The sequence below is a fragment of the Schistocerca cancellata genome, chromosome 8 (genome assembly GCF_023864275.1).
Source record: "Schistocerca cancellata isolate TAMUIC-IGC-003103 chromosome 8, iqSchCanc2.1, whole genome shotgun sequence".
In the NCBI taxonomy this organism is placed as follows: domain Eukaryota; kingdom Metazoa; phylum Arthropoda; class Insecta; order Orthoptera; family Acrididae; genus Schistocerca; species Schistocerca cancellata.
The window spans coordinates 189,124,137-189,148,663 of record NC_064633.1 but is presented as its reverse complement, the minus strand read 5'-3'; the positions used below and the strand labels follow the sequence as shown (position 1 = coordinate 189,148,663).

At 42.0% G+C, this 24,527-nt stretch overlaps 1 protein-coding gene across 1 annotated transcript in view; it reads right to left on the bottom strand.

The window, feature by feature from the left end:
• LOC126095459 (lutropin-choriogonadotropic hormone receptor-like) overlaps positions 1 to 24,527 on the bottom strand; it is a 669,001-nt gene that overhangs the window by 122,982 nt on the left and 521,492 nt on the right. The window contains exon 11 of the mRNA XM_049910251.1: positions 24,112 to 24,255. Within this exon, the coding sequence (XP_049766208.1) occupies positions 24,112 to 24,255 (144 nt within the window). The remainder of the gene's footprint in view (positions 1 to 24,111; positions 24,256 to 24,527) is intronic.

Sequence of the window (24,527 nt, the reverse complement as noted above, 5' to 3'; positions counted from 1 at the left end):
TAAGTATTCCAGAAGCTATGTACCTTGTTTACTAGACTCAACTTCTATAACTGTTCCAGACCTCACGCCAGCCTGCGTGAGCTTAACGCGTACCTTTCGGCTACCAATCATAGTGGCTTGGCTGTCTTGCCAAGTACAGGCCTGCACAACACATGACGTACTAATAAATAAGGACAGCGGTTTTCATTTAAACAAGGCTTGGGAGACAGCATTGAGCGTGACCAAAGCACAGTGGCAGTCTACATCGAGGTCCACTCTTGTCATAACAACTGAAGAGGACCAAGAAGCGTTATCGCCACGCCATCAGAGATCCGCGTCCGGTGTCGGCAGCGGCGCTACTGAGGATCCTGGATCGACGCCCGACGTCGCGCTTCTCCCCATACCGCACAAGGTGCACGCCCGGAGTCGGCGGGAAAGGAGGGGGAGAAGATATAAAGGTGGCACCCAGCAGATGTCTTAGAGTGATCAGAAGCTCCTCAACATTGCAAGAAGTTGGCCTGCCGAAATATCGCGCCATTTGGAAAAGGCCACCCTACTGAATACCCGAGAAGTATTGAAGATTTTCCTACGCCCGAAAAACCCAATATTACATACTGGTTAGATATTTTAAAGTGGAATGTTGAAAATACACTGACAGGCCGCTGTTTGTACATCCTATTTTTCGAAAATGGTGTTTCAGAAACCAACAAAAGGATGAGTGTGGCGTGACATCATCTTTAATTTACGTTGTGACAAAAGTTTTCATTTTCCAAACTTAAATAATGGTGTTGGAGTGTTTTGAGAAGTTTCAAATCATTGCCCAGGTTGATTATAGGGTTAATTGCATTTCAACTTCAATAAGAAACACGGATTTTATTCATCATTGTTTCAGAGATATTCCTTCTAAACCTAATATGGCAGGTAACGCTTTGCGGTATGTTTTACCCCTCAAAAGAGAAATCGAGCAAAATCGAAAAAATACGTATTGCTCTACATACCCGCCATGATTAATCAAAGTCGTTTATTTTCACACAAGGAGATTTCCTTGTTAGTGAACTATTTTTAACTTTGACGCTTGCACATTACTCGCTCTCTCTCTCTCTCTCTCTCTCTCTCTCTCTCTCTCTCTCTCTCTCTCTTTCTCTCTGGGAGTTGTTATTTTCTCTGTTTAATAATCGGATAATATACCAACACGCTGGGAAATTTAAGTATAAAATTTTTACGCTGCCCGTTGCAAAATCCTCTTTGTATGTCAGTAAGCCAAACATACACATGCTGTCTCTTTGTGCTGTTTGTCGTAGACTGCACTTCAAAATGGCTGCAAGACCGAAATTGGCTAATTGTATACGTTTTGATAAAGTAAGTAAGCAACAGCCAAGGTGGAAACATTACAATGTGTTGCACTTAATAATTAGTTTTTGCTTCAGGCTACCAGTCTTTAAACAAAAAATTGAGCACGGAATAGAAGGAGTTGTCAGTGGGAAACGATATATGGTTAGTTTCAAAAATTACTTTTGTACTTATCATAAATTTTATATTACTGGGCAAATAAGCAGAAAAGTTATTGTTGCATATTAAACTGCTTTTTGAACCACTGTCAGCATCAACATTGAACAACAATGATCATTTTTTATTCAAGTGAAGTATAAAAATCGTGGTTTACCTTCACTGTAATAACACTGGACCGAAGTCATTGTTCGAGAAATATTCCCAAGAATATCATCGAACTACCTCGGGCCTGAACTACACGCTGCAACACTGCGGGTTAAGCTCTTTCTTGAACCTTCATGGCCGGCATTGTAATGAAAACAGGACCGTCTTGTCTTTAAGAGAGGTAGGAAACTCATGAAGAACAAAAGTCGGGAACACCAGAGGGAGATCTGTATCCAGCTCCTAGTGGGATGCGCCTTTTCTAGATAAGAAACCGCAGTCGCTGTTCTTTCGAATACGACAGCATTGCTTTGCCGCTAAAAAGACTCACTCTCATTTTTTCAAGTAACCTGTAACCCAACTGCAAACATTATAGTTTTCCTTGCTGCAACGAAAATATGACACCCAAAAGAAAAGAATGGTCAATGTTTCTTTTGATCTAAACTGGAAGCGCGCTAGTGGATGCCCAGTGATGGTACGTTCCGCTACGAACTGCACATGAGCTACCAGAAACTACTACGAATAAGCTATTACACGTAATGTTGCTTGATAAGTAAGGTAACGATGAGCAGAGGCAAAATGTCAACGGCCTGGAGTTTTCCGAATTGGATTCATTCGAAACTAGTGAGCAGACGTTCAAAATAAAGATTACATTTGTGAGTTGACTTTGTGTTTCTATGGGCAACATTTAATTATTATTTTCCTGTCGTTATTTGGTATTATTTGCGCTTGTCTTAAGAGTAGTTCAGAATTCAAAGTAGCTATACTTGTTATGTGGGATGTTGCACAGTCTGTATCACAATAAATACCGAACAGTGACATGGATGAAAATATACGGTAACAGAAAGAAAAAGTTCCAGTAAACGTGGACCCACAGCACAGCCGTTGTGAGGTAATTGCAAATTTGCGGTGACGACCTTCCACTGGCTTCTAAATATTGTCCTAATTTGTATAAATGTCTCTCAAGTGTAAACATTTCGACTGCATTCCAATGTAACTGGGCTTAAATTCCACCCGCTTCCTACCTTAACGAGATATGCAACGGTGGTTTGATAAGTCTGGTAAAAAAGCAAGAAAAAATGTTTGTTTCGTAAACAACTCACCTTACTTTTCGAAATAGTCTCCTTCGGGGCATATACATTGGGTCCAGCGTTCCCCCATATTTTTCATTCCATTGTAAAAATATGTTCAATCAAACGCTCCTAAATATTCATTGACTACAACTATCACTTCCTCATTCGTTGAAAATTTCTTCCCACCAAAGCAAATTTTCATGATAGGGAACAGAACGAAGTCACATAGGGATAATTTCCTTAAATAGGGTGCATTAGGAACCAATTCAAACCCCAGTTCACGCACTTTTGCCACAAATATAACTGATTTTCGGGGTGGTACATTACACTGGTGAAAGAGAACTTTTTTGAGTGCCAGTCTTTGTCTTTTTTCAGCAAATGCAATTTTCAAACGAAGCAACAATGAAGCGTAATAGGGTTTAGTTATGATTCTGCTTCCTTTCAAGTAATCTATGAGGACTGTTGCTTGATAATCCCAAACAACAGGGGCACCACCTTAACAGCTCGAAAAAAGGTCCTTGACTTCATCGGTGTACTTTCACCAGCGTTTGTCCATTGTTTTGATTATTGTTTTGATTCTTGTATGTAATTATGGATACAGGTTACTTCAACAGTCACAAATCGGCACAAAAAGTCTTGCGGATTGGGATTAAACATCGCCAGACATTGTGTTGAAATGCTGTGCCGGATGTGAGAAATCACGGCACCCACCGCGCACACAGCTTCTTCATAGCCAATTCTCCGTGCAGGATATTACGTATTCGCTCAGTTGAGATACACACAGTCTCAACATTCTCACGAAATTTTTATTCTTGCGTTACCATATCATTAATTTGGCAAAAGGTTTCCTTTGTGGAGGCGTCAATTGGACGGCCGCAGTTCGCTTCGCCTTCGGTGCTTGTCCGATCACGTTTAAATTCATTAATCCAAAAGTAAATTGTCTTCAAAGATAGTGCAGAGCTTCATCCTGTTTTGATTTGCGCGGCAGTCCAACCCTTCAAATGAGAATGTTTAATAACAGCATGAAATTCGGTTCTCTCCATTTTCAATCGCAGTCTATCACTAATTCAGACGGCTGTCAACAATGATCTGTACACTGAACATGGTTCAAATTCTTTATACGTTCCTTGGAGCAGTCAAGCTTACCAACCATGCAGGCCCAACAAAAATCCTCCATTCTTTCACGGAAATTTACCAAGGTTACCAAACCACACTTGCACAACACTGCTTCAGTACTCTACACGTTACCAAACACGGTACACTCGTGCATGTTAAAGGTAATGTTCCACATGGCGTCCTGGAATTTGGACGAAACACAGCACTACGATTACTTTCAGACGTCCCCGTATCATCTTGTAAATCTTGACAAGGCTGAATAATTATCTATTCAAGTAAAAATATGTGTCGTGTCACCAGGGCCTCCCGTCGGGTAGACCGTTCGCCGGGTGCAAGTCTTTCGATTTGACGCCACTTCGGCGACTTGCACGTCGATGGGTTTGAAATGATGATGATTAGGACAACACAACACCCAGTCCCTGAGCGGAGAACATCTCCGACCCAGCCGGGAATCGAATCGGAGCCCTCAGGATTGACATTCCGTCACACTGACCACTCAGCTACCGGGGGCGGACATCTATTCAAGTAATTCAACTGTACAACATAGTACGCAGTACATTTAACTTCTGACATGATTCCAGACAGAAATATCCAAATTATTCAAGTCAAGTTCCTGGAGATAAAATTTTCTTGAACAGTCAACACAGGTTTAGAAAAAAGCAATATTGTGAAGCAGGTTAATCTGAATTATACACTATCGGATCAAAAGACTCCGAAGACCTCAGTGTAGTGTAGAATTTACCACTAGCTGGTACGGGAGATGGACCTGCCACTATAAAAAAAAAGCCCGGGAATATTGTGCTGCGAGCACAGAATCAATATCAGCAGACCGGGTCGGTGCGAGAGCTCAGTGACCTCGAACGAGGACTGGTATCGGATGTCACCTCAGTAACTAATACATCAGGGACATTTCAACCCTTCTAAAGCTGCACGAGACAACTGTTGGTTAAATGTTAATGTCGTGTGTTTAGGGCGTCCCGTAGGGTAGACCGTTAGTCGGGTGCAAGTCTTTCGATTTGACGCCACTTCGGTGACTAGCGCGCCGATGCGGATGAATTAATGATGATTAGGAAAACACAACACCCAGTCCCTGAGCGGAGAAAATCTCCGACCCAACCGGGAATCGAACACGGGCCCTTAGGATTGACATTCTGTCGCGCTGACCACTCAGCTACCAGTGGTGGACAACTATTGGTGATCTGACTGTGAAGCGGAAACGCGAAGGAACCACGACACCTTAACTAACACCAGGCAGACCTCGTGTACTGACGGGCAGATTTCTTCGAGCAATGGATTGGTGATTGTAAGAAATCGCATAAAATCAGCAGAAGGAATCATTTATTAGCTCTAAAGTGCTATCAGTGGTCCAGCTAGCATAGTTACTGCGCGTTGGGATTTGAAAAGGCTGGTGTACTATGGCCTAGCGGCACCTCATTAGCCACAAATTTTTGTATCCAATGTTAAGTGACGATCGAGTTGGTCTAAAATACTACGACTGGAAACGAGTGATTTGGACTGATGATGGGTAGTGTAACAGTTAAATGCGGGTAGTATTATGACATGAGATTTTCTTGTGATTTGTTTGGGGTCACCTTAAGAAAACGCTAACTATGGAAAGATATGAACACGTTTGACAGTATTATTTACTGGATACGGTAGAGGAACAGTTCGGAGACGTTGACGTTATGTCAGATGACAGTGCGGAACAATGGTCTGTGGACAACATCATTCCTGAAATGGCCTGGTCTGCCAAGAGAATCAACCTGAAACAAATGGTATACCTTTGGGATGGCGATTTCACTCCAGATACCTGTCTCCAACAGCATTACGTTTTCTGAATCAGCTCTTCAAGACGAATGCGCTGCCATTCTTTCAGACATCTCACTGAAAGTGCCCACGCAGACGTCAGGCCGTCATAAAAGCGAAAGATTACATTAAAATCAACATGAAATTCACGATACTTTTTATCAAATAGTGTACACGACATATTTCGAACTATGGGTACAGGTGACTGATTACAGTTGATGATGCTATGGATGTACATCTTAAGAATACTCAGCAGCTGCAGGGACACAAGTTATTATTCTTATTGCTCTGATTTATGTTTTATACCTGTCACTCTAGCGTTAGAGGTAACTTGTACAGCAACTCTGAGCCGTGCACGGCTCGTGTTCAATCCATTAATTGTTTGTCATCTTCTGTTACGGTAGTGCCACCTCGTTTTCTTATTCCATTTACTGGCGTCACTAACTTCCTGCCTTACTTGCCCGTGAGTGGCAGCAGCGCATATTGATTGCCGCACTTTTGTACCATCTCTGGAGCGACTGATAATATTTCCGCGTCGTCGTGTGCCGGGTAGTGAGAGAGTGGGAGACGCACCAGCAGTACAGTCGCGAAGTCGCGACGGAGCAGCAAGCAAGCTCCCGTCGCGCGTGGTCGGGCTGGAGCCGCTGGCGGCCTGCACACGCGATTGGAGTGCGACGAGGTGCTGCTTGCGAGTACAAGCTCGTCGTCCAACGATCTTGGACTTCAAAATTGAGTCCTCACTTAACACACTATCGTACATTTCTTCGTTTGATCCTGGTTGTCGCTTTTGGGACATTCCCGCGAGCAACAACATGAGTCTATATAAGTTGCCTAAGATTCCAGCCGTCTTCCTCTGAAATTTAACTTAATTTATTCCCTGTTATTGAAGTTCGCCAGCGGTATCTTGTGCCTTGTGGCCGTTGACGTTACTGTTACCTGCCTTGGTCGCTGACGTAATTTTAGGCGGTGTATTTTCCTCGTCCTGTTGTTACTGTCCAGCACGGCGTGTAGTTCGACAGCTGAGGTGTAGTTGATCGTTGTGGGCGCCAATATGCTGTGTGTCGTGTATTGAAATCTTGTGGTCGTTTTGCTGGTTGTGTGGAGCGGAACTGATTTCGTTGACTGGTCGGTCGGCTGTGTGTCAGATGGGTCGCCTCCAGATTAAGAAGTCGTTGGACAGGCTGCCTGTCTCACCTGAACAGCTGCTAGTGTTACAATCCCAGGCCGACCCTCGGAAACTTCTGAGCGCCGTTCCTTGTGTGTTTTGTAGTAATTTCCCTGTTTGGATTTTAGTTATTTGGTTGATGTATTGCTTTCAGCCGAGTATCAATGTTGTTGTTGTGGTCTTCAGTCCAGAGACTGATTTGATGAAGCTCTCCATGCTACTCTATCCTGTGCAAGTTTCTTAATCTCCCAGTACCTACTGCAACCTACATCCTTCTGAATCTGTTTACTGTATTCATCACTTGGTCTCCCTCTACGATTTTTACCCTCCACGCTGCCCTCCAATATTAATTCGTGATCCCTTGATGCCTCAGAATATGCCCTACCAATCTATCCCTTCTTCTAGTCAAGTTGTGCCACAAATTTCTCTTCTATCCAATTCTATTCAATACCTCCTCGTTAGTTATGTGATCTACCCATCTAATCTTCAGCATTCTTCTGTAGCACCACATTACGGAAGCTTCTATTCTCTTCTTGTCTAAAGTATTTATCGTCCATGTTTCACTTCCATACATGGCTACACTCCATACAAATACTTTCAGAAACGACTTCCTGACACTTTCATCTATACTGGATGTTAACAAATTTCTCTTCTTCAGAAACGCTTTCCTTGCCATTGCCAGCCTACATTTTATATCCTCTCTACTTCGACCATCATCAGTTATTTTGCTCCCCAAATAGCAAAACACATTTACTACTTTAAGTGTCTCATTTCCTAATCTAATATCCGCAGCATCACCCAATTTAATTCGCCGACATGCCATTATCCTCGTTTTGCTTTTGTTGATGTTCATCTCATATCCTTCTTTCAAGACACTGTCCATTCCGTTCAGCTGCTCTTCCAGGTCCTTTGTTGTCTCTGACTGAATTACAATGTCATCGGTGAACCTCAAAGTTTTTATTTCTTCTCCATGGATTTTAATTCCTACTCCGAATTTTTCTTTTGTTTCCTTTACTGCTTGCCCACTATACAGATTGAATAACATCAGGGATAGGCTACAACCCTGTCTCACTCCCTTCCCAGTCACCGCTTCCCTTTCATGCCCCTCGACTCTTATAACTGCCATCTGGTTTCTGTACAAATTGTAAATAGCCTTTCGCTCCCGGTATCTTACTCCTGCCACCTTCAGAATTTGAAAGAGAATATTCCATTCAACATTGTCAAAAGCTGATCATCCCCGAGGTCAGCTTCTACCAGTTTTTCCATTCGTCTGTAAAGAATTCGTGTTAGTATTTTGCAGCCGTGACTTATTAAACTCATAGTTCGGTAATTTTCACATCTGTCAACAACTGCTTTTTTTGGGATTGGGGTTACTATTTTTTCTTCTTGAAGTCTGAGGGTATTTCACCTGTCTCATACATCTTGCTCACCAGATGGTAGAGTTTTGTTAGGCCTGGTTCTCCCAAGCATGTCAGTTGTTCTAATGGAATGTTGTCTACTCCCGGGGCCTTGTTTCGACTTAGGTCTTTCAGTGCTCTGTCAAACTCTTCACACAGTCTCATATATCCTATTTCATCTTCGTCTACATTCTCTTCCGCTTCTATAACATTATCCTCAAGAATAATGCCCCTTGTATAGACAGTCTATATACTCCCTCCACCTTTCTGCTTTCCCTTCTATGCTTAGAACTGGGCTTCCATCTGAGCTCTTGATACTCATGCAAGTGGTTCTCTTTTCTCCAAAGGTCTCTTTAATTTTGCTGTAGGCAGGACCTATCTTACCCCTAGTGATATGCACCTCTACATCCTTACATATGTCCTCTAGCCATCCCTGCTTAGCCATTTTGCACTAGCTGTCGATCTCATTTTTTAGTCGTTTGTATTCCTTTTTGCCTGCTTCATTTACTGCATTTTTCTATTTTCTCCTTTCATCAATTTAATTCAATATCTCTTCTGTTACCCAAGAATTTCTATTAGCCCTCGTCTTTTTACCTACTTGATCCTCTGCTACCTTCACTATTTCATCTCCCAAACTTACCCAGTCTTCTTGTACTGTATTTGTTTCCACCATTCTTGTCTATCGCTCCCTAATGCTCTCCCTGAAGCTCACTACAACCTCTGGTTCTTTCCGTTTATCCAGGTCCCATTTCCTCAAATTCCCACCTTTTTGCAGTTTCTTCAGTTTTAATCTACAGTTCATAACCATAGATTGTGCTCAGAGTCCACATCTGCCCCTGGAGATGTCTTACAATTTAAAATCTGGTTCCTGAATCTCTGGCTTACCATTATATAATCTATCTGAGACCTTCCAGTATCTTCCATGTACACAACCTTTTTTTATGATTCTAGAACCAAGTGTTAGCTATGATAAAGTTATGCTCTGTGCAAAATTCTACCAGGCGGCTTCCTCTTTCGTTGCTTAGCCCCATTCCATATTCACCTACTACGTTTCCTTCTCTTCCTTTTCCTACTATCGAGTTCCAGTCACCAATGACTATTAAATTTTCGTCTCCCTTCACTATCTGAATAATTTATTTTATCTCATCATACATTTCATCAATCTCTTCGTCATCTGCGGAGCTAGTTGCCATATAAACTTGTACTACTGAAGTAGGCGTGGGCTTGGTATCTATCTTGGCCACAATAATGCGTTCACTATGCTGTTTGTAGTAGCTTACTAGCATTCCTATTTTCCTACTCATTATTAACCCTACTCTTGCATTACCCCTATTTGAATTTGTATTTACAACCCCGTATTCACCCGACCAGAAGTCTTGTTCCTCCTGCCACCGAACTTCACCAATTGCCACTATATCTAACTTTAACTTATCAATTTCCCTTTTTAAATTTTCTAACCTATCTGCCCGATTAAGGGATCTGACATTCCACGCTCCGATCCGCAGAACATCAGTTATCTTTCCCCTGATAAATACGTCCTCTTGAGTAGTCCACGCCCGGAGATACGAATGGGGGACTATTTTACCTCCGGAATATTTTACCCAAGAGGACGCTTTCATCATTTAACCATACAGTAAAACTGCATGCCCCGGGAAAAATTACGGCTGTAGTTTCCCCTTGCTTTCAGCCGTTCGCATTACTAGCATAGCAAGGCCGTTTTGGTTAGTGTTACAAGGCCAGATCAGTCATGCAGACTGTTGCCCCTGCAACTACTGAAAAGGCTGCTGCCCCTCTTCAGGAACCACACGTTTGTCTGGTCTCTCAACAGATACCCCTTCGTTGTGGTTGCAGCTACTGAGGCACGCAAGCCTCCCCACCAACGCAAAGGTCCATGGTTCATGCGGTGGGGGAAGGGGGGGGGGCGAGTATCAATATCTCTGAAATTAATGTTCTTGTCTTGTCCTTAAGACATGAGATTGTTATATTTTTATATGGGGCCTTCAGCCCAATTTTAATGGAGAGGTTTTAAGATGAGGTCCTCTGCCTTTTGGGTTGAAACTCTGTCTAGGCCTTAAGCCGTTAAACGTATTTGTTGATATGTGGCATTCAGCTGTGTATTAATATCTCCTAAATTAATGTCCTTGTCTTTCCTTTAAGGCATGAGATTGTTGTTCTTTATTTTATATGAGATGTTTTAAGATACAGCTTTCTGCCCTTTAAAATTAAGACTCTTCTTCTAGGGCTTAAGCCGTTAAATTATTTGTTGGTGAGCGGCCTTCAGCCAAGTCTTCATATCTGTTAAATTAATCTTCTTCTCTTGCCCGTAAGTCATAAGATTGTTATGCTTTGTAATTGGGCCTTCAGCTCAATTTGCATGAAATGTTTTAAGATAAGACCTTCTGCCTTTTGATTGAAACTTCTCTTATTGCATAATATGCGACCTCCAGCCTAGTTCCATTAAAATTAAATAGCTAAGGCCTTCAGCCAATTAGATTGAAGATTTAGAAAATATTCTTGGGTGAAACCTTCTGAAGAACCATGTATTTAAAAATTTTGCTTAAGCCTTGTGTCTTGGATTTTGAATGTGGCCTTCAGCCGATCTAAAGTTAATCAATGGAGGTCGATTAAAGTTTTGAGTGTTCTGCATCCTTGTAACATTGTGTGTTGATAAATAAAGTTTGTATGTTGAGTGCAACTGACAGGAACTCATTTTGGCCCCTTTCCACAACCTAATCAGCTCTGTCCTGCTAGCCTAGGCATTTCATTTCAAACTCTAAACTCGTGGTCTAGGGGTAGCGTCTTCGAGTAGTAATCAAAACGTCCTCCGAACCCCGCCACTGCTTAAGCTCTGAATAAAAATCAAGCGGCCTAAGACTCCCGGCCTTGTCAAAGAGGGCGGAGGAGCGGACAGAGGCTCAGGGAACTTTATTGCCTTTGGGGTAGAGAACTGCACCTAAAAGGTGGAATAGTAGCAATGAACAACGGCGTAAGGATGCTATGGTTGGTTGGTTGGTTTGGGGAAGGAGACCAGACAGCGTGGCCATCGGTCTCATCGGATTAGGGAAGGATTGGGAAGGAAGTCGGCCGTGCCCTTTCAGAGGAACCATCCCGGCATTTGCCTGGAGTGATTTAGGGAAATCACGGAAAACCTAAATCAGGATGGCCGGACGCGGGATTGAACCGTCGTCCTCCCGAATGCGAGTCCAGTGTCTAACCACTGCGCCACCCCGCTCGGTGGGATGCTATGGAAACCACTGCAAAAGAGATACAAAATATATATCCACAGGACATGTGACCCATTACTGAAAAAGTGTCAAGATAATCTCTCCGTTGCCAAAAGATACCGAATTATCTCCCATTCGGATCTCCGGGATGGGACAGCCAAGGCGGAGGCAACCATGAGAGAAAGATTGAATAACCAACGAAAATATATCGTTCTAAGAGTCGGGGCGTGAAATGTCAAAGAATGAATGTAGTAGTGAACCTATAAAATCTGAAAATGGAAATGCTAAGACTCAATCTAGATACAGTGGGCGTCAATGAAGTGACATGGAAAAAAGACACGGTTTTCTGGTCAGACGAGTATAAGATAATACCAACAGCAGCAGGAAGTGGTACGATAGCAGCAGGATCCGTTATTATGAACAGGAAGGTAGGACAGACTGAGTTACTGTGATCAGTGACAGGATTCTTGTCATCAGAAACAACAGAACTCCCACAGTGACAAAAATACTTCAGGTATACATGCCGACATCGCGAACAGAAAATGAAGAGACAGGGAAAGTATACGAAGATATGGACCGGGTAATTCAGTACGTAAAGGAAGATGAACATCTAATGGTAATGGAGGATTGGGATGAGGTTGTAGGGAAAGGAATAGAGAATATAGGCTTGGTAGTCGAAATGACAGAGGAGAGAACCAACTGAGTTGTGTAATAAATATCAGTTAATAAAATTGAATACCCTCTTCAAGGATCACAAGAGGAGGAAGTATGTTTGGAAAAGGTCAGGAGATACAAGAAGGTTTCAGTTACTTTACGTCAGGGTGAGGCAGAGATTCGTAAATTCGGTACAGGATTGTAAGGCGTACCCAGTGGCAGATATAGATTCAGATCACAATTTGGAAATCATGAAGAGTAGTGTCTTAAACTAGTCAGGAAGAATCCATGTGGCAGCAGCTCGTGGTCTAGTGGCTAGCGTTGCTTCCTCTGGAGCAAGGGGTCCCTGGTTCTATTCCAGGCTGGGTAGGGGATTTTCTCTGCCCAGTGACTGGGTGTTTGTGTTGTCATCATTTCATCATCATTCGTAACAGTGCCTAGATACGACCGTGAAAAAATTGGACTGTGTAAAAACTGAGACTTTGTACGGGTGCTGATGACCCCACAAACCGAACATCATCATCATCAAGAATAAATGCGCAAAGGAGTGGTATACGGAAGAACTAAGTAATGAAGAGATACGCTTGAAGTTCTCTGAGGCTATAGATGCTGGAATAATGAATAACGCAGTAGGCATTTCGGATTGAAGACGAAGGGACATCTCTAAAAATGGGGATAGCAAAGTTTGAGAGAAAAACGTAGGTACAAGGAATGTAATTGCGAAGAACCATGGGTAACTGAAAAAATAATTCACCTGATCGACGAAAGAAGGAAGTACGAAAATGTTCAGAAAATTTCAGGAATACAGAAATACAAGACACTTAGGAATGAAATAAATAAGAAATGCAGTTAGGCCAAGGCGAAATGACTACATAAAAAATGTGAAGAAATCGAGAAAGATGATCGTCCGAAGAAGTGACTCAGCATACAGTAAAGTCAAAACAATTTCGGTGAAATTAAAAGCAACGGCGGCAAAATTGAAAGTCCAATAGTGTTTCTACTCCTAAATGTAGAAGAGAAAGAGGATAGGTGAAAAAGTACCCTGAGGGCCTCTATGTGGCGCAGGACTCATCTGATGACGTGATAGAAAGATAAACAAGAGTCGATAGAGAAGATATGGATATTCAGCATTCGAATCAGAATTTATAAGAACTATGGAAGACTTAAAATCAAATGAGGCAGGAAGGATAGATAACAATCCATTGTAATTTCTAAAATCACAGGGGGACATGGCAACAAAAAGATTATTCACGTTGGTGTGAAAAAGAGTCAAGACACGTTTATAGGATTTGTCACCCTGGTAAAAGCGTTCTACAATGTAATATGATGCAGGATGTTCAAAATCCTGAGAAAAACAGGGGTAAGCTCTAGGGAAAGACGGGTAATATACAATGCGTACAAGAAACAAGGCAGGAAGACGAATAACGAAGTGCAAGGATTACAATTGCTGTAAGACATGGATGTAGTCTTTCGCTCCTACTGTTCATTCTGTACATCGAAAAAGCAAAGACGGAAATAAAAGAAAAAGTTTCGGAGTGGAATTAAAATTCAAGCTAAAAGGATATCAATGTACGATTCGCGGATGACATTGCTATCCTTAGTGAAAGTGAAGAAGAATTGCATGATCTGCTGAATGGAATGGTCTAATGAGTACAGAATATGGATTGAGAATAGTTGGAAGGAAGACAAAAGTAATGAGGAGTAGCAGAAATGATAACAGCCACAAACTTAACATCATAATTAGAGATCACGAAGTACATGAAGTTAAGGAATTTTGCGAACTAGATAGCAAAACAACGCATGACGGGCAGAGAAAGGGGACACAAAAAGCAGAATAGCACTGCTAAAAGGGCATTCTTGGCCAAGAGAAGTCTACTAGTATCAAATATAAGCTTTAATCTGAGGAAGAAGTTTCTGAGAATGTACGTTTGGAGCGCAACATAGTATGGAATGTGGGTAAATCGGGAAAGAAGCGAGTTTTGGTGCCACAGAAGAATGCACACGCTGGAAGATGACGTTCACCTAGTATTCGCCATACCCACACCCTGGCATCCGATCGCCACATTGTGCACCGTGATTCGTCACTCCACACGATGTTTTTACACTGTTCAATCGTCCAATGTCGACGCTTCTTACACCAAGCGAGGCGTCGTTTGGCATTTACCGGTATGATGTGTGGCTTATGAGCAGCCGCTCGATCATGAAATCCAAGTTTTCTCACTTCCCGCCTAGATGTCATAGTACTTGCAGTGGATCCTGATGCAGTTTATAATTCCTGTGTGATGGTCTGCATAGATGTCTGCTTATTACACATTACAACCCTATTCAACTGTCGGCGGTCTCTGTCAGTCAACAGATGAGGTTGGCCTGTACGCTTTTGTGCTGTACTTGTCCCTTTAAGTTTCCACTTCACTATCAGATCGGAAACAGTGTACTTAGGGATGTTTAAGAGCGTGTAAACCTCGCGTACAGACGTTTGACACAAGTGACACCCAATCACCTGACCACGTTCGAAGACCGTGAGTTTCGCGGAGCGCCCATTCTGCTCTCTCAAGACGTCTAACGACTACTTAGGTCGCTGATGTGGAGTACCTGACAGTAGATGGCAGCACAATGCCCCTAATATGAAAAATGTATGTTTTTAGGGGTGTCCGGATACGTTTGATCACACAGTGTACAAGGGACAATCAAACGAGAAGGAGATAGATGGGAAAAAGTAAGTAACCGTCATAAGTGTTGATACATTTACGCCACTGTGGAACAAGACGGTCAATGCTGTCATCGAAAAATGTTCGGGGTTACCTACGGAACCACGTTTGCACCCAGGGGTGCTCCCGTTTGTCACAAGCAAACCGACGACCACAAATGTCTTTCTTCAGGGCTCCAAACAAATGGAAATCTCAAGGGGGGAGAACAGGATAATATGGAGCACGTGTAAGCTCTTTCCAGCGAAATTTCTGCAGCGTAATCGAAAAACGTCGGCGGCCCACATGTTGTCAAGGTTATTTCGCTGCAGAAGTTTCGTTAGAAAGCCCTTACACCTTACACTTCCTGCGCTCAGTCCCGATGTGTCCCCATGCGATTTCCATACTTTTGAAACTCTCAAGAAAGGAATGCGAGACCGTCTATTTGCTTCAGAAGAGAAGGTGCACGCCTAGGTATAATCATGTTTCACCAAACAACCGCAAACAATTCTCCATGAAGGTACTGATTGTCTTGTCTCACAGTGGGCTAAATCTACTAACATTAAGGTGAATAACAGTTCACATACTTTTTTCTCTCTGTTTTTTTTTCATTCGGCTACCCGGTACAGGACAATTCTGATATTATTTTGAAATTGTCGAACTGTTGCCCCCACCAAACATTCATAGTGCAGTCCAGCTCATAGTCTCATAGTTTCGTTGGTTGCATTAAGTCTGCAGTGATAGTTGCTTAATTAAATGCATAGCCTTGTGTTGCAGATGTCTAATTACAATACTCTAGCAGTGTTTGGACTTGCAGTATTTCGCTTTGCATATGGGGTTGCGGCAGTACCTAATTACGTGTTTTATGAACTCAAACTTCGCACAGTGAATCCCGCAATTTCTGCAACATCATTACGAGTGGACTGGTTAGAAAGGACGAAACCATTACATAACACGCAGCTACCGAGCAGTCTCCAGTTAAATTGCTCTCGAGCGCAATTAAATTCTTTTAACTCTTACGTACAACATTTACGTTTAAACAACTACACGTGACACCTGTTATCCTTTCAACTCTCTTTTACTGCCTTATACGATGAGTTACAGAACAGTTCCTGAATTCTTGGCAGACCATGGAACGCTCTTCATGGAGACCTGTAAATAACCACGGATATTGTAATAATTTTATGTAACGACCGATGAGCAGCCAATGACAGTAATATTGAAAGTGAATAGTGTGAAAGGGATGAAAATACATGAAATACTTTCTTTTATAATACAACTATATATAAGTAGAAAATAATGACGGGGTTATGGTTTATGTCCATCAAATAGAATAAGTTGTTATCAACTGAGATCTACTGATCTTTATTTCCTTATGACGACGACGACAAAAGCACTTTACTGTTCACTACTTTTTTTTATCAATTTTGACCAGCTTATGTTCTTCGCCAGACTATCAGTAGGTAAAAAAGACAATAAAAACAATATTGGAAGTAGAAACGAAGGAGTTCTCAAAGTCGGCTAGCCAGGAAAACGAAGTTGCGAAGACGACGGCTGATGTGTAGGTTAGATCTCATGTGGGGACTGATGATAATTTCAGTATTTAGCACACAAGTTATACTAATTACCTAGTTATTATGGAGGCTGCTGATATATCTCGTCACTGAATTCTCACAAAATCTGAGAAACACTCTACAATGTAAACTGATGTAAAGTATTCGAAATTCTCAGGAAAATAGGTGTAAGCTATAGCGAAAGACGAGTAAAACACAATATGTACAAGAAACAAGAAGGAAAAACAAGAACGGGAGACGAAGAATGAATTTCCCGGATTAGGAAGTGTCTAAGAGCCTGCTGTTCCATCTATACATCGAAAACAAGTGACGGAACTAGAAGAAAGGTTTAGGAGTGGTACTATAATTCAGAGTGAAAGAATCAGTGATAATATTTGATCATGAAATTGGTACCCTCCGAGAAACTGAGGAAGAACTGCAGGACCGGTTGAATGAAATGAACAGTCTAAAAGAGCTCACACTATGGACTGAAAGTAAATCTTAGGAAGCAGAAAGTAATGAGAAGTAGCTCATATGAAATTATAGATAAATTTGACATCAAAATCAGGGACCACCAAGTAGACGATATGAAGGAATTCTGTTACTAGAAAACTATGTCCGAAGAGGCCTTGAGGGCCACATGGTACCGACCGACCGCCGTGTCATCCTCAGATCACAGGCATCACTGCATGCAGATGCGGAGAGGCATGTGCTCAGCATACTGCTCTCCCGTCCGTTGTCAGTTTTCGTGAACGGAGTCACTACATCCCAATCAAGCAGCTCCTGAACTGGCATCACAAGGGCTTTGTGGACCTAGCTTGCCAACAGCCCTCAGCAGACCGAAGGGTCACCCATCCAAGTGCTAGCCGAACCCGACAGCGCTCAACTTTGGTGATTTGACAGGAACCGGTGTTGCCACTGCGGCAAGGCCGTTGGCAAGTCTGATACTAGGAATTAAAACAACAAATGACGGACGAAGCAAGGATGACATGAAAAGCAGACTAGCACATGAAAACAGGGCATTCCTGGCCAAGAAAGTAGCCATATTGGCCTTAAGGATACAGGGTACTGATTACATTGATATATACATTATAGGGCTTCAAATGAAAAATGACCTATATATCTCAAATTTTAAAGTTATGGTCATGTATGCCGCCACACCCCCTATATTACTGTTACAGAATCCAGTATTATTTCGAAAGGAACTGTGAACTTTCTGTTTTCAACGATTATACGTATGCATTGTACATGCTCGTAACAGTTCAGATTCCTAATGTCTGTAAATGATTATCCTTGCTCGTATTTATTCGTGTTTCACTGAAGCAGTTTGTTCACGTGTTACGGAATGTTTGTTGCCCAAGTGCTACATATATTTGTGGAAGTACATATACTTTAGTGTGCAATAAATACGAACTATGCCACACATCAAAAAATTCAATAAAAGGAAATTCCCGTGTAACCAGTTCACAAACACAGCAAGCTACACTGTTGGAAGTATCAGTTCTTTGGGGAAGAAACTCCTACATCGCATCCCTCATGGTGATTCAAACTTTTGTGTTAACAATGACGCTGTTTGTAGTGGATTTGTTGTTGTTGATGTGGGCATCTTATCTTCTTTAATAAGGGATGTGGCGAAATGTATACAATGTGATGGTGTAGGCAGTCTGGAAATAACTGAACAACAAAGTAGCAGGAAGGGTCTAGCTTAAAAATTAGTTGTTCTGTGTAGATCCCACAATAAATCTATCTCGAAAATGACTTAGAACATTGCGCATAATTCATATGACGTGAATTTGAAGTGCAATGCATGCCATAGGAAAAGAAAACAAGCTGCACAAGCGTTTTGCGGTTTGATGGATCTTCCTCCTCCTCCCCATAGGTTCAGCAAGTACTTCCATGAATGGTGTTGTAAGTGCTACTTACCAGTGGTCTAGGGGTAGCGTCTTTGACTCATAATCAAAACGTCTTCGGTCCCGGGTTCAATCCCCGCCACTGCCTAAATTTTGACAAATAATCAGCATTGGCGGCCGAAGACTTCCGGCATAAGAAGTCAGCCTCATTCTGCCAACGGCCTTGTCAAAGAGGGCGGAGGAGCGGATAGAAGTTCAGGGCACTCTCTTGTCCTAGGGGTGGGAAATTACCCCTAAAGGCGGAAGAATCAGCAATGATCAACGACATGAGGATGCAGAAGGCAATGGAAACCACTGCATTAAAGACACGTAACGTGTATCCACAGGACATGTGGCCTGTATTTGAAGAAGTGTCATGATGATCTCTCCATTGGCAAAAGATTCCGGAATAGTCCCCCATTCGGATCTCCGGGAGGGGACTGACAACGGGGAGGTTACCATGAGATTGAATAATCTACGAAAGGATAACGTACTACGAGTCGGGGCGTGGAATGTCAGAAGCTTGAACGGGGTAGGGAAACTAGAAAATCTGAAAAGGGAAATGCAAAGGCTCAATCTAGATATAGTATGGGTCAGTGAAGTGAAGTGGAAGGAAGACAAGGATTTCTGGTCAGATGAGTATCGGGTAATATCAACAGCAGCAGAAAATGGTATAACAGGTGTAGGATTCGTTATGAATAGGAAGGTAGGGCAGAGGGTGTGTTATTGTGAACAGTTCAGTGACCGGGTTGTTCTAATCAGAATCGACAGCAGACCAACACCGCCAACGATAGTTCAGGTATACATGCCGACGTCGCAAGCTGAAGATGAACAGATAGAGAAAGTGTATGAGCATATTGAAAGGGTAATGCAGTATGGATAATATGGGCTTGGGACAAGGAATGAAAGAGGAGAAAGACTAATTGAGTTCTGTAACAAGTTTCAGCTAGTAATAGCGAATACCCTGTTCAAGAATCACAAGAGGAGGAGGTATACTTGGAAAAGGTCGGGAGATAGGGGAAGATTTCAATTAGATTACATCATGGTCAGGCAGAGATTCCGAAATCAGATACTGGATTATAAGGCGTACCCAGGAGCAGACATAGACTCAGATCACAATATAGTAGTGATGAAGAGTAGGCTGAAGTTCAAGACATTAGTCAGGAAGAATCAATACGCAAAGAAGTGGGATACGGAAGTACTAAGGAATGACGAGATACGGTTGAAGTTCTCTAACGCTATAGATACAGCAATAAGGAATAGCGCAGTAGACAGTACAGTTGAAGAGGAATGGACATCTCTAAAAATGGCCATCACAGAAGTTGGGAAGGAAAACATAGGTACAAAGAAGGTAGCTGCGAAGAAACCATGGGTAACAGAAGAAATACTTCAGTAGATTGATGAAGGGAGGAAGTACAAACATGTTCCGGGAAAATCAGGAATACAGAAATACAAGTCGCTGAGGAATGAAATAAATAGGAAGTGCAGGGAAGCTAAGACGAAATGGCTGCAGGAAAAATGTGAAGACATCGAAAAAGATATGATTGTCGGAAGGACATACTCAGCATACAGGAAAGTCAAAACAACCTTTGGTGACATTAAAAGCAACGGTGGTAACGTTAAGAGTGCAACGGGAATTCCACTGTTAAATGCAGAGGAGAGAGCAGATACGTGGAAAGAATACATTGAAAGCCTCTATGAGGGTGAAGATTTGTCTGATGTGGTAGAAGAAGAAACAGGAGTCGATTTAGAAGTGATAGGGGATCCAGTATTAGAATCGGAATTTAAAAGAGCTTTGGAGGACTTACGGTCAAATAAAGCAAAAGGGATAGATAACATTCCATCAGAATTTCTAAAATCATTGGGGGAAGTGGCAACAAAACGACTATTCACGTTGGTGTGTAGAATATATGAGTCTGGCGATATACCATCTGACTTTCGGAAAAGCATCATCCACACAATTCCGAAGACGCCAAGAGCTGATAAGTGCGAGAGTTATCGCACAATCAGCTTAACAGCTCATGCATCGAAGCTGCTTACAAGAATTATATACAGAAGAATGGAAAAGAAAATTGAGAATGCGCTAGGTGACGATCACTTTGGCTTTAGGAAAAGTAAAGGGACGAGAGAGGCAATTCTGACGTTACGGCTAGTAATGGAACGAAGGCTAAAGAAAAATCAAGACACTTTCATAGGATTTGTCAACCTGGAAAAAGCGTTCGACAATATAAAATGGTGCAAGCTGTTCGATATTCTGAAAAAAGTAGGGGTAAGCTATAGGGAGAGACGGGTCATATACAATATGTACAACAACCAACAGGGAATAATAAGAGTGGACGATCAAGAACGAAGTGCTCTTATTAAGAAGGATGTAAGACAAGGCTGTAGCCTTTCGCCCCTACTCTTCAATCTGTACATCGAGAAAGCAATGATGGAAATAAAAGAAAGGTTCAGGATTGGAATTAAAATACAAAGTGAAAGGATATCAATGATACGATTCGCTGATGACATTGCTATCCTGAGTGAAAGTGAAGAAGAATTAAATGATCTGCTGAACGGAATGAACAGTCTAATGAGTGCACAGTATGGTTTGAGAGTAAATCGGAGAAAGAAGAAGGTAATGAGAAGTAGTAGAAATGAGAACAGCGAGAAACTTAACATCAGGATTGATGTTAATGAAGTTAAGGAATTCTGCTACCTAGGCAGTAAAATAACCAATGACGGACGGAGCAAGGAGGACATCAAAAGAAGACTCGCTATGGCAAAAAAGGCATTTCTGGCCAAGAGAAGTCTACTAATATCAAATACCGGCCTTAATTTGAGGAAGAAATTTCTGAGGATGTACGTCTGGAGTACAGTATTGTATGGTAGTGAAACATGGACTGTGGGAAAATCGGAACAGAAGAGAATCGAAGCATTTGCGATGTGGTGCTATAGACGAATGTTGAAAATTAGGTGGACTGATAAGGTAAGGAATAAGGAGGTTCTATGCAGAATCGGAGAGGAAAGGAATATGTGGAAAACACTGATAAGGAGAAGGGACAGGATGATAGGACATCTGCTAAGACATGAGGGAATGACTTCCGTGGTACTAGAGGGAGCTGTAGAGGGCAAAAACTGTAGAGGAAGACAGAGATTGGAATTCTTCAAGCAAATAATTGAGGACGTAGAATGAGATTTTCACTCTTCAGCGGAGTGTGCGCTGCTATGAAACTTCCTGGCAGATTAAAACTGTTTCAATCTGCCAGGAAGTATCATATCAGCGCACACTCCGCCGCAGAGTGAAAATCTCATTCTGGAAACATCCCCCAGGCTGTGGCTTAGCCATGTCTCCGCAATATCCTTTCTTTCAGGTGTGCTAGTTCTGCAAGGTTCGCAGAAGAGCTTCTGTAAAGTTTGGAAGGTAGGAGACGAGATACTGGCAGAAGTAAAGCTGTGAGGACCGGGCGTGAGTCGTGCTTCGGTAGCTCAGATGGTGGAGCACTTGCCCAAGAAAGGCAAAGGTTCCGAGTTCGAGTCTCGGTCGGGCACACAGTTTTAATCTGCTAGGAAGTTTCAATTGAGGACGTAGGTTGCAAGTGCTACTCTGAGATGAAGAGGTTAGCACAGGAAAGGAATTCGTGGCGACCGCATCAAACCAGCCAGTAGACTGTTGACCAAAAAAAAAAAAAAAAAATGTGCTACTTCTCTGTAGAACGGAAAAGTTGTTGATCTTGAGTGCTTATCGAAGTACTGCGACACCCGCCCTGGTAACACTGAAGGACATATTAAACATCAGTGTTCTATGAATTATGATGGTTACAGTGGACGTATGGAATGTGATGGAGCTCTAAAAATAATTCAGAGGTCAGTGCCTGTTGATAACGTTAGATATACGAAGTACCTAGGCGATGGGGACTCTAGCTTTCAATAAAATTAATGAATTCAGTGTTTATGGTGATACCTGGGCAACAAAACTGGAGTTTTGTGAATGGGTGCTAGTTCGAGGAAGCAACAAAGAGAAATGAAAGGAAAGTTGCTATCTGATGGAAAATCTCTGTTTGACAGAGGCAGACTGACAGAAACTGAAATAGACCTTCTCCAGAGTTATTATTGACTGGTCATTAGACGAACTCCACCTCTGAATGATGTTACAGTAATAAAAAAAAGCTGAATGGGCAACCTACTTTCATAAGTTGTCCACAGATGACCACCCTGTTCACCGACTTTGTCCTAAAGGAGCAGATTCTTGGTGTGGTTACCAAAACTCAAAAGAAAGTGGTCAAATATACCATCATAAGCATTCTCTTCCTGAGCCTGTTATGAATGAAGTAAAACCAATTTTTAGAGACCTGAGTGACCCTGTTTTTGCTTAGTAAATGTCTTTATGGTGGCACTCAGAATACAAATGAAAGTTTCAACCATTGCATATGGGAAGAATTACCCAAGAATGTTTTTGTAGGACTAAGTACATTAAAAGTTGGTGTACTAGATGCATTGATATGTTTCAATGTTGGACTGATAGAAAGGTTGGAAGTCCTGAGAAATTTAGGCATAAAATGTGGCTCTAATATGGAATATCAATTGCTTGCATGTGACAGACAACGGGTGCATGTAGCTGAAAGACTCGCTCTTCAAGTTACCAAAGAAGCAAGAAGTGCTAAAAGGAACGCCAAGAGGAAGCTTAAATATGAGTAAATGCTGCAGGATGAAGACTGTGCTTTAGGAATGTTCTGAGACACAGTTTAATTGGACTAATATCTTCATTCGCAATTTCCAGCAAGTTGTGTTTCTCAGAATTCAGGTACAGATATTTCCTAAAGTTTAAAAACCATTGCTCTAATATTTTTCTGTAACTTTCAATAGTCCATACTTACGTAGTAGAATGAAGCTTTACTGCTGAATCAAGAAAACTGTAGAAAAAATAATAGAAAAAAAATTATAAAAATTAAAAAGTAAGATATGATATGTTTTTATCCTTGTAATATACATAATAGCTGGAATTAAATACGTCTAAAACCTCAGCTATCATGTCATGCATATCTGGTAAAAATTTGTCTCCTTAAAATATATTGTATTGGGTACCTCAATTTGAGGAAGCATTTTGGAAAAAATTGCATCAATTTCTTTGTAATTTTTTAATAACCCTAAGCAACTTCAAAAATATTCAAAATGCTGCTAATTTGTTTAGAAAGTGTGCTGCATTACCCGATATCAACAAAAAATCTGTAAAACATATACATTATAAAAAGTGCCTGAAAGAAATAGGTGTTGATTTTTACATAATATTGAGCCGGAAAAGTACACTGTATCCTTAATTTGAGGAACAATTTCCTGAGAATGTACGGCTGGAGCAAGAACTGTATGGAAATGGATCATGGCCTGTGGTAAAACTGGAAAAGGAGAGAATCGAAGAGTTTTGAGATGTGCTGATACAAAAAGATGTTGAAAATTAGTTGGACTGATAATAAAACAAACAAGGGAGTTCTCCAAAGCACCGGTGGGGAGCGAAACACGTGGTATACATTGACAAGAATATGGGAAAGAATGATAAAACATTTGTTAAGACATCGGTAACTAACATCCATGGGTAAATAATGTAGGAGAAGGAAGGAACTGGCACTTATTTACAACATAACTGAGAACATTGGATGCAAGCGCTACTCTCATATCAAGAGACTGGTAGAGAATTCGTGATGGTCCCATAAAACCAGTCAGAAGACTGTTGTCAAAACAGGGGCGTTAGAAGATAAACTTTTGGTAGGTGTGAGGAGAAATGTAGAAAGCGTATGTGTGATGTTCAGAAGCAGGCAGCTGGATAGTGGAACCCAGGGGACTTCAGCTTGTGGCAGGCTCTGGAGAGAGTGCAGTTGGAGTAGAGGACGCGGGTGGGTGGGGTAGATGTGACGCTGTGGAGCCGGCGGCAAAGTAACGGTACTCACAGGACCTGCAGACGCGGCAGCCCCTCGAAGGCGTCCTTGGGCAGCCTATGGATGGAGTTGTGCGCCAGCAGCAGGTCGTGCAGCAGCGACAGCCCAAGGAATGGCTGGCCCTCCAGGGATGCGATGCGGTTGCTCGACAGGTCCCTGTGACAACAGAACACGCCATCACACTGTGGGTTCTAGATTAGGCGGCAGTATGAGAAGTTTGGCAATTTTCTGGACGGTTAAGACTATTAAACAATAATTGTTCGTCTCTTACAATGGGCGTTGCATGTGCGACGCAATCACTGTCACTAGAGTGTAGATGAAAGCATTACCCCCACTTCCCCCCAACCTTAACCAGACTCGTCACTGCAGTGACGCCGCTGTCCATTGCACAGGTGCTGTGTAAGATGTTAAGTCAGTTACCTGTGTGT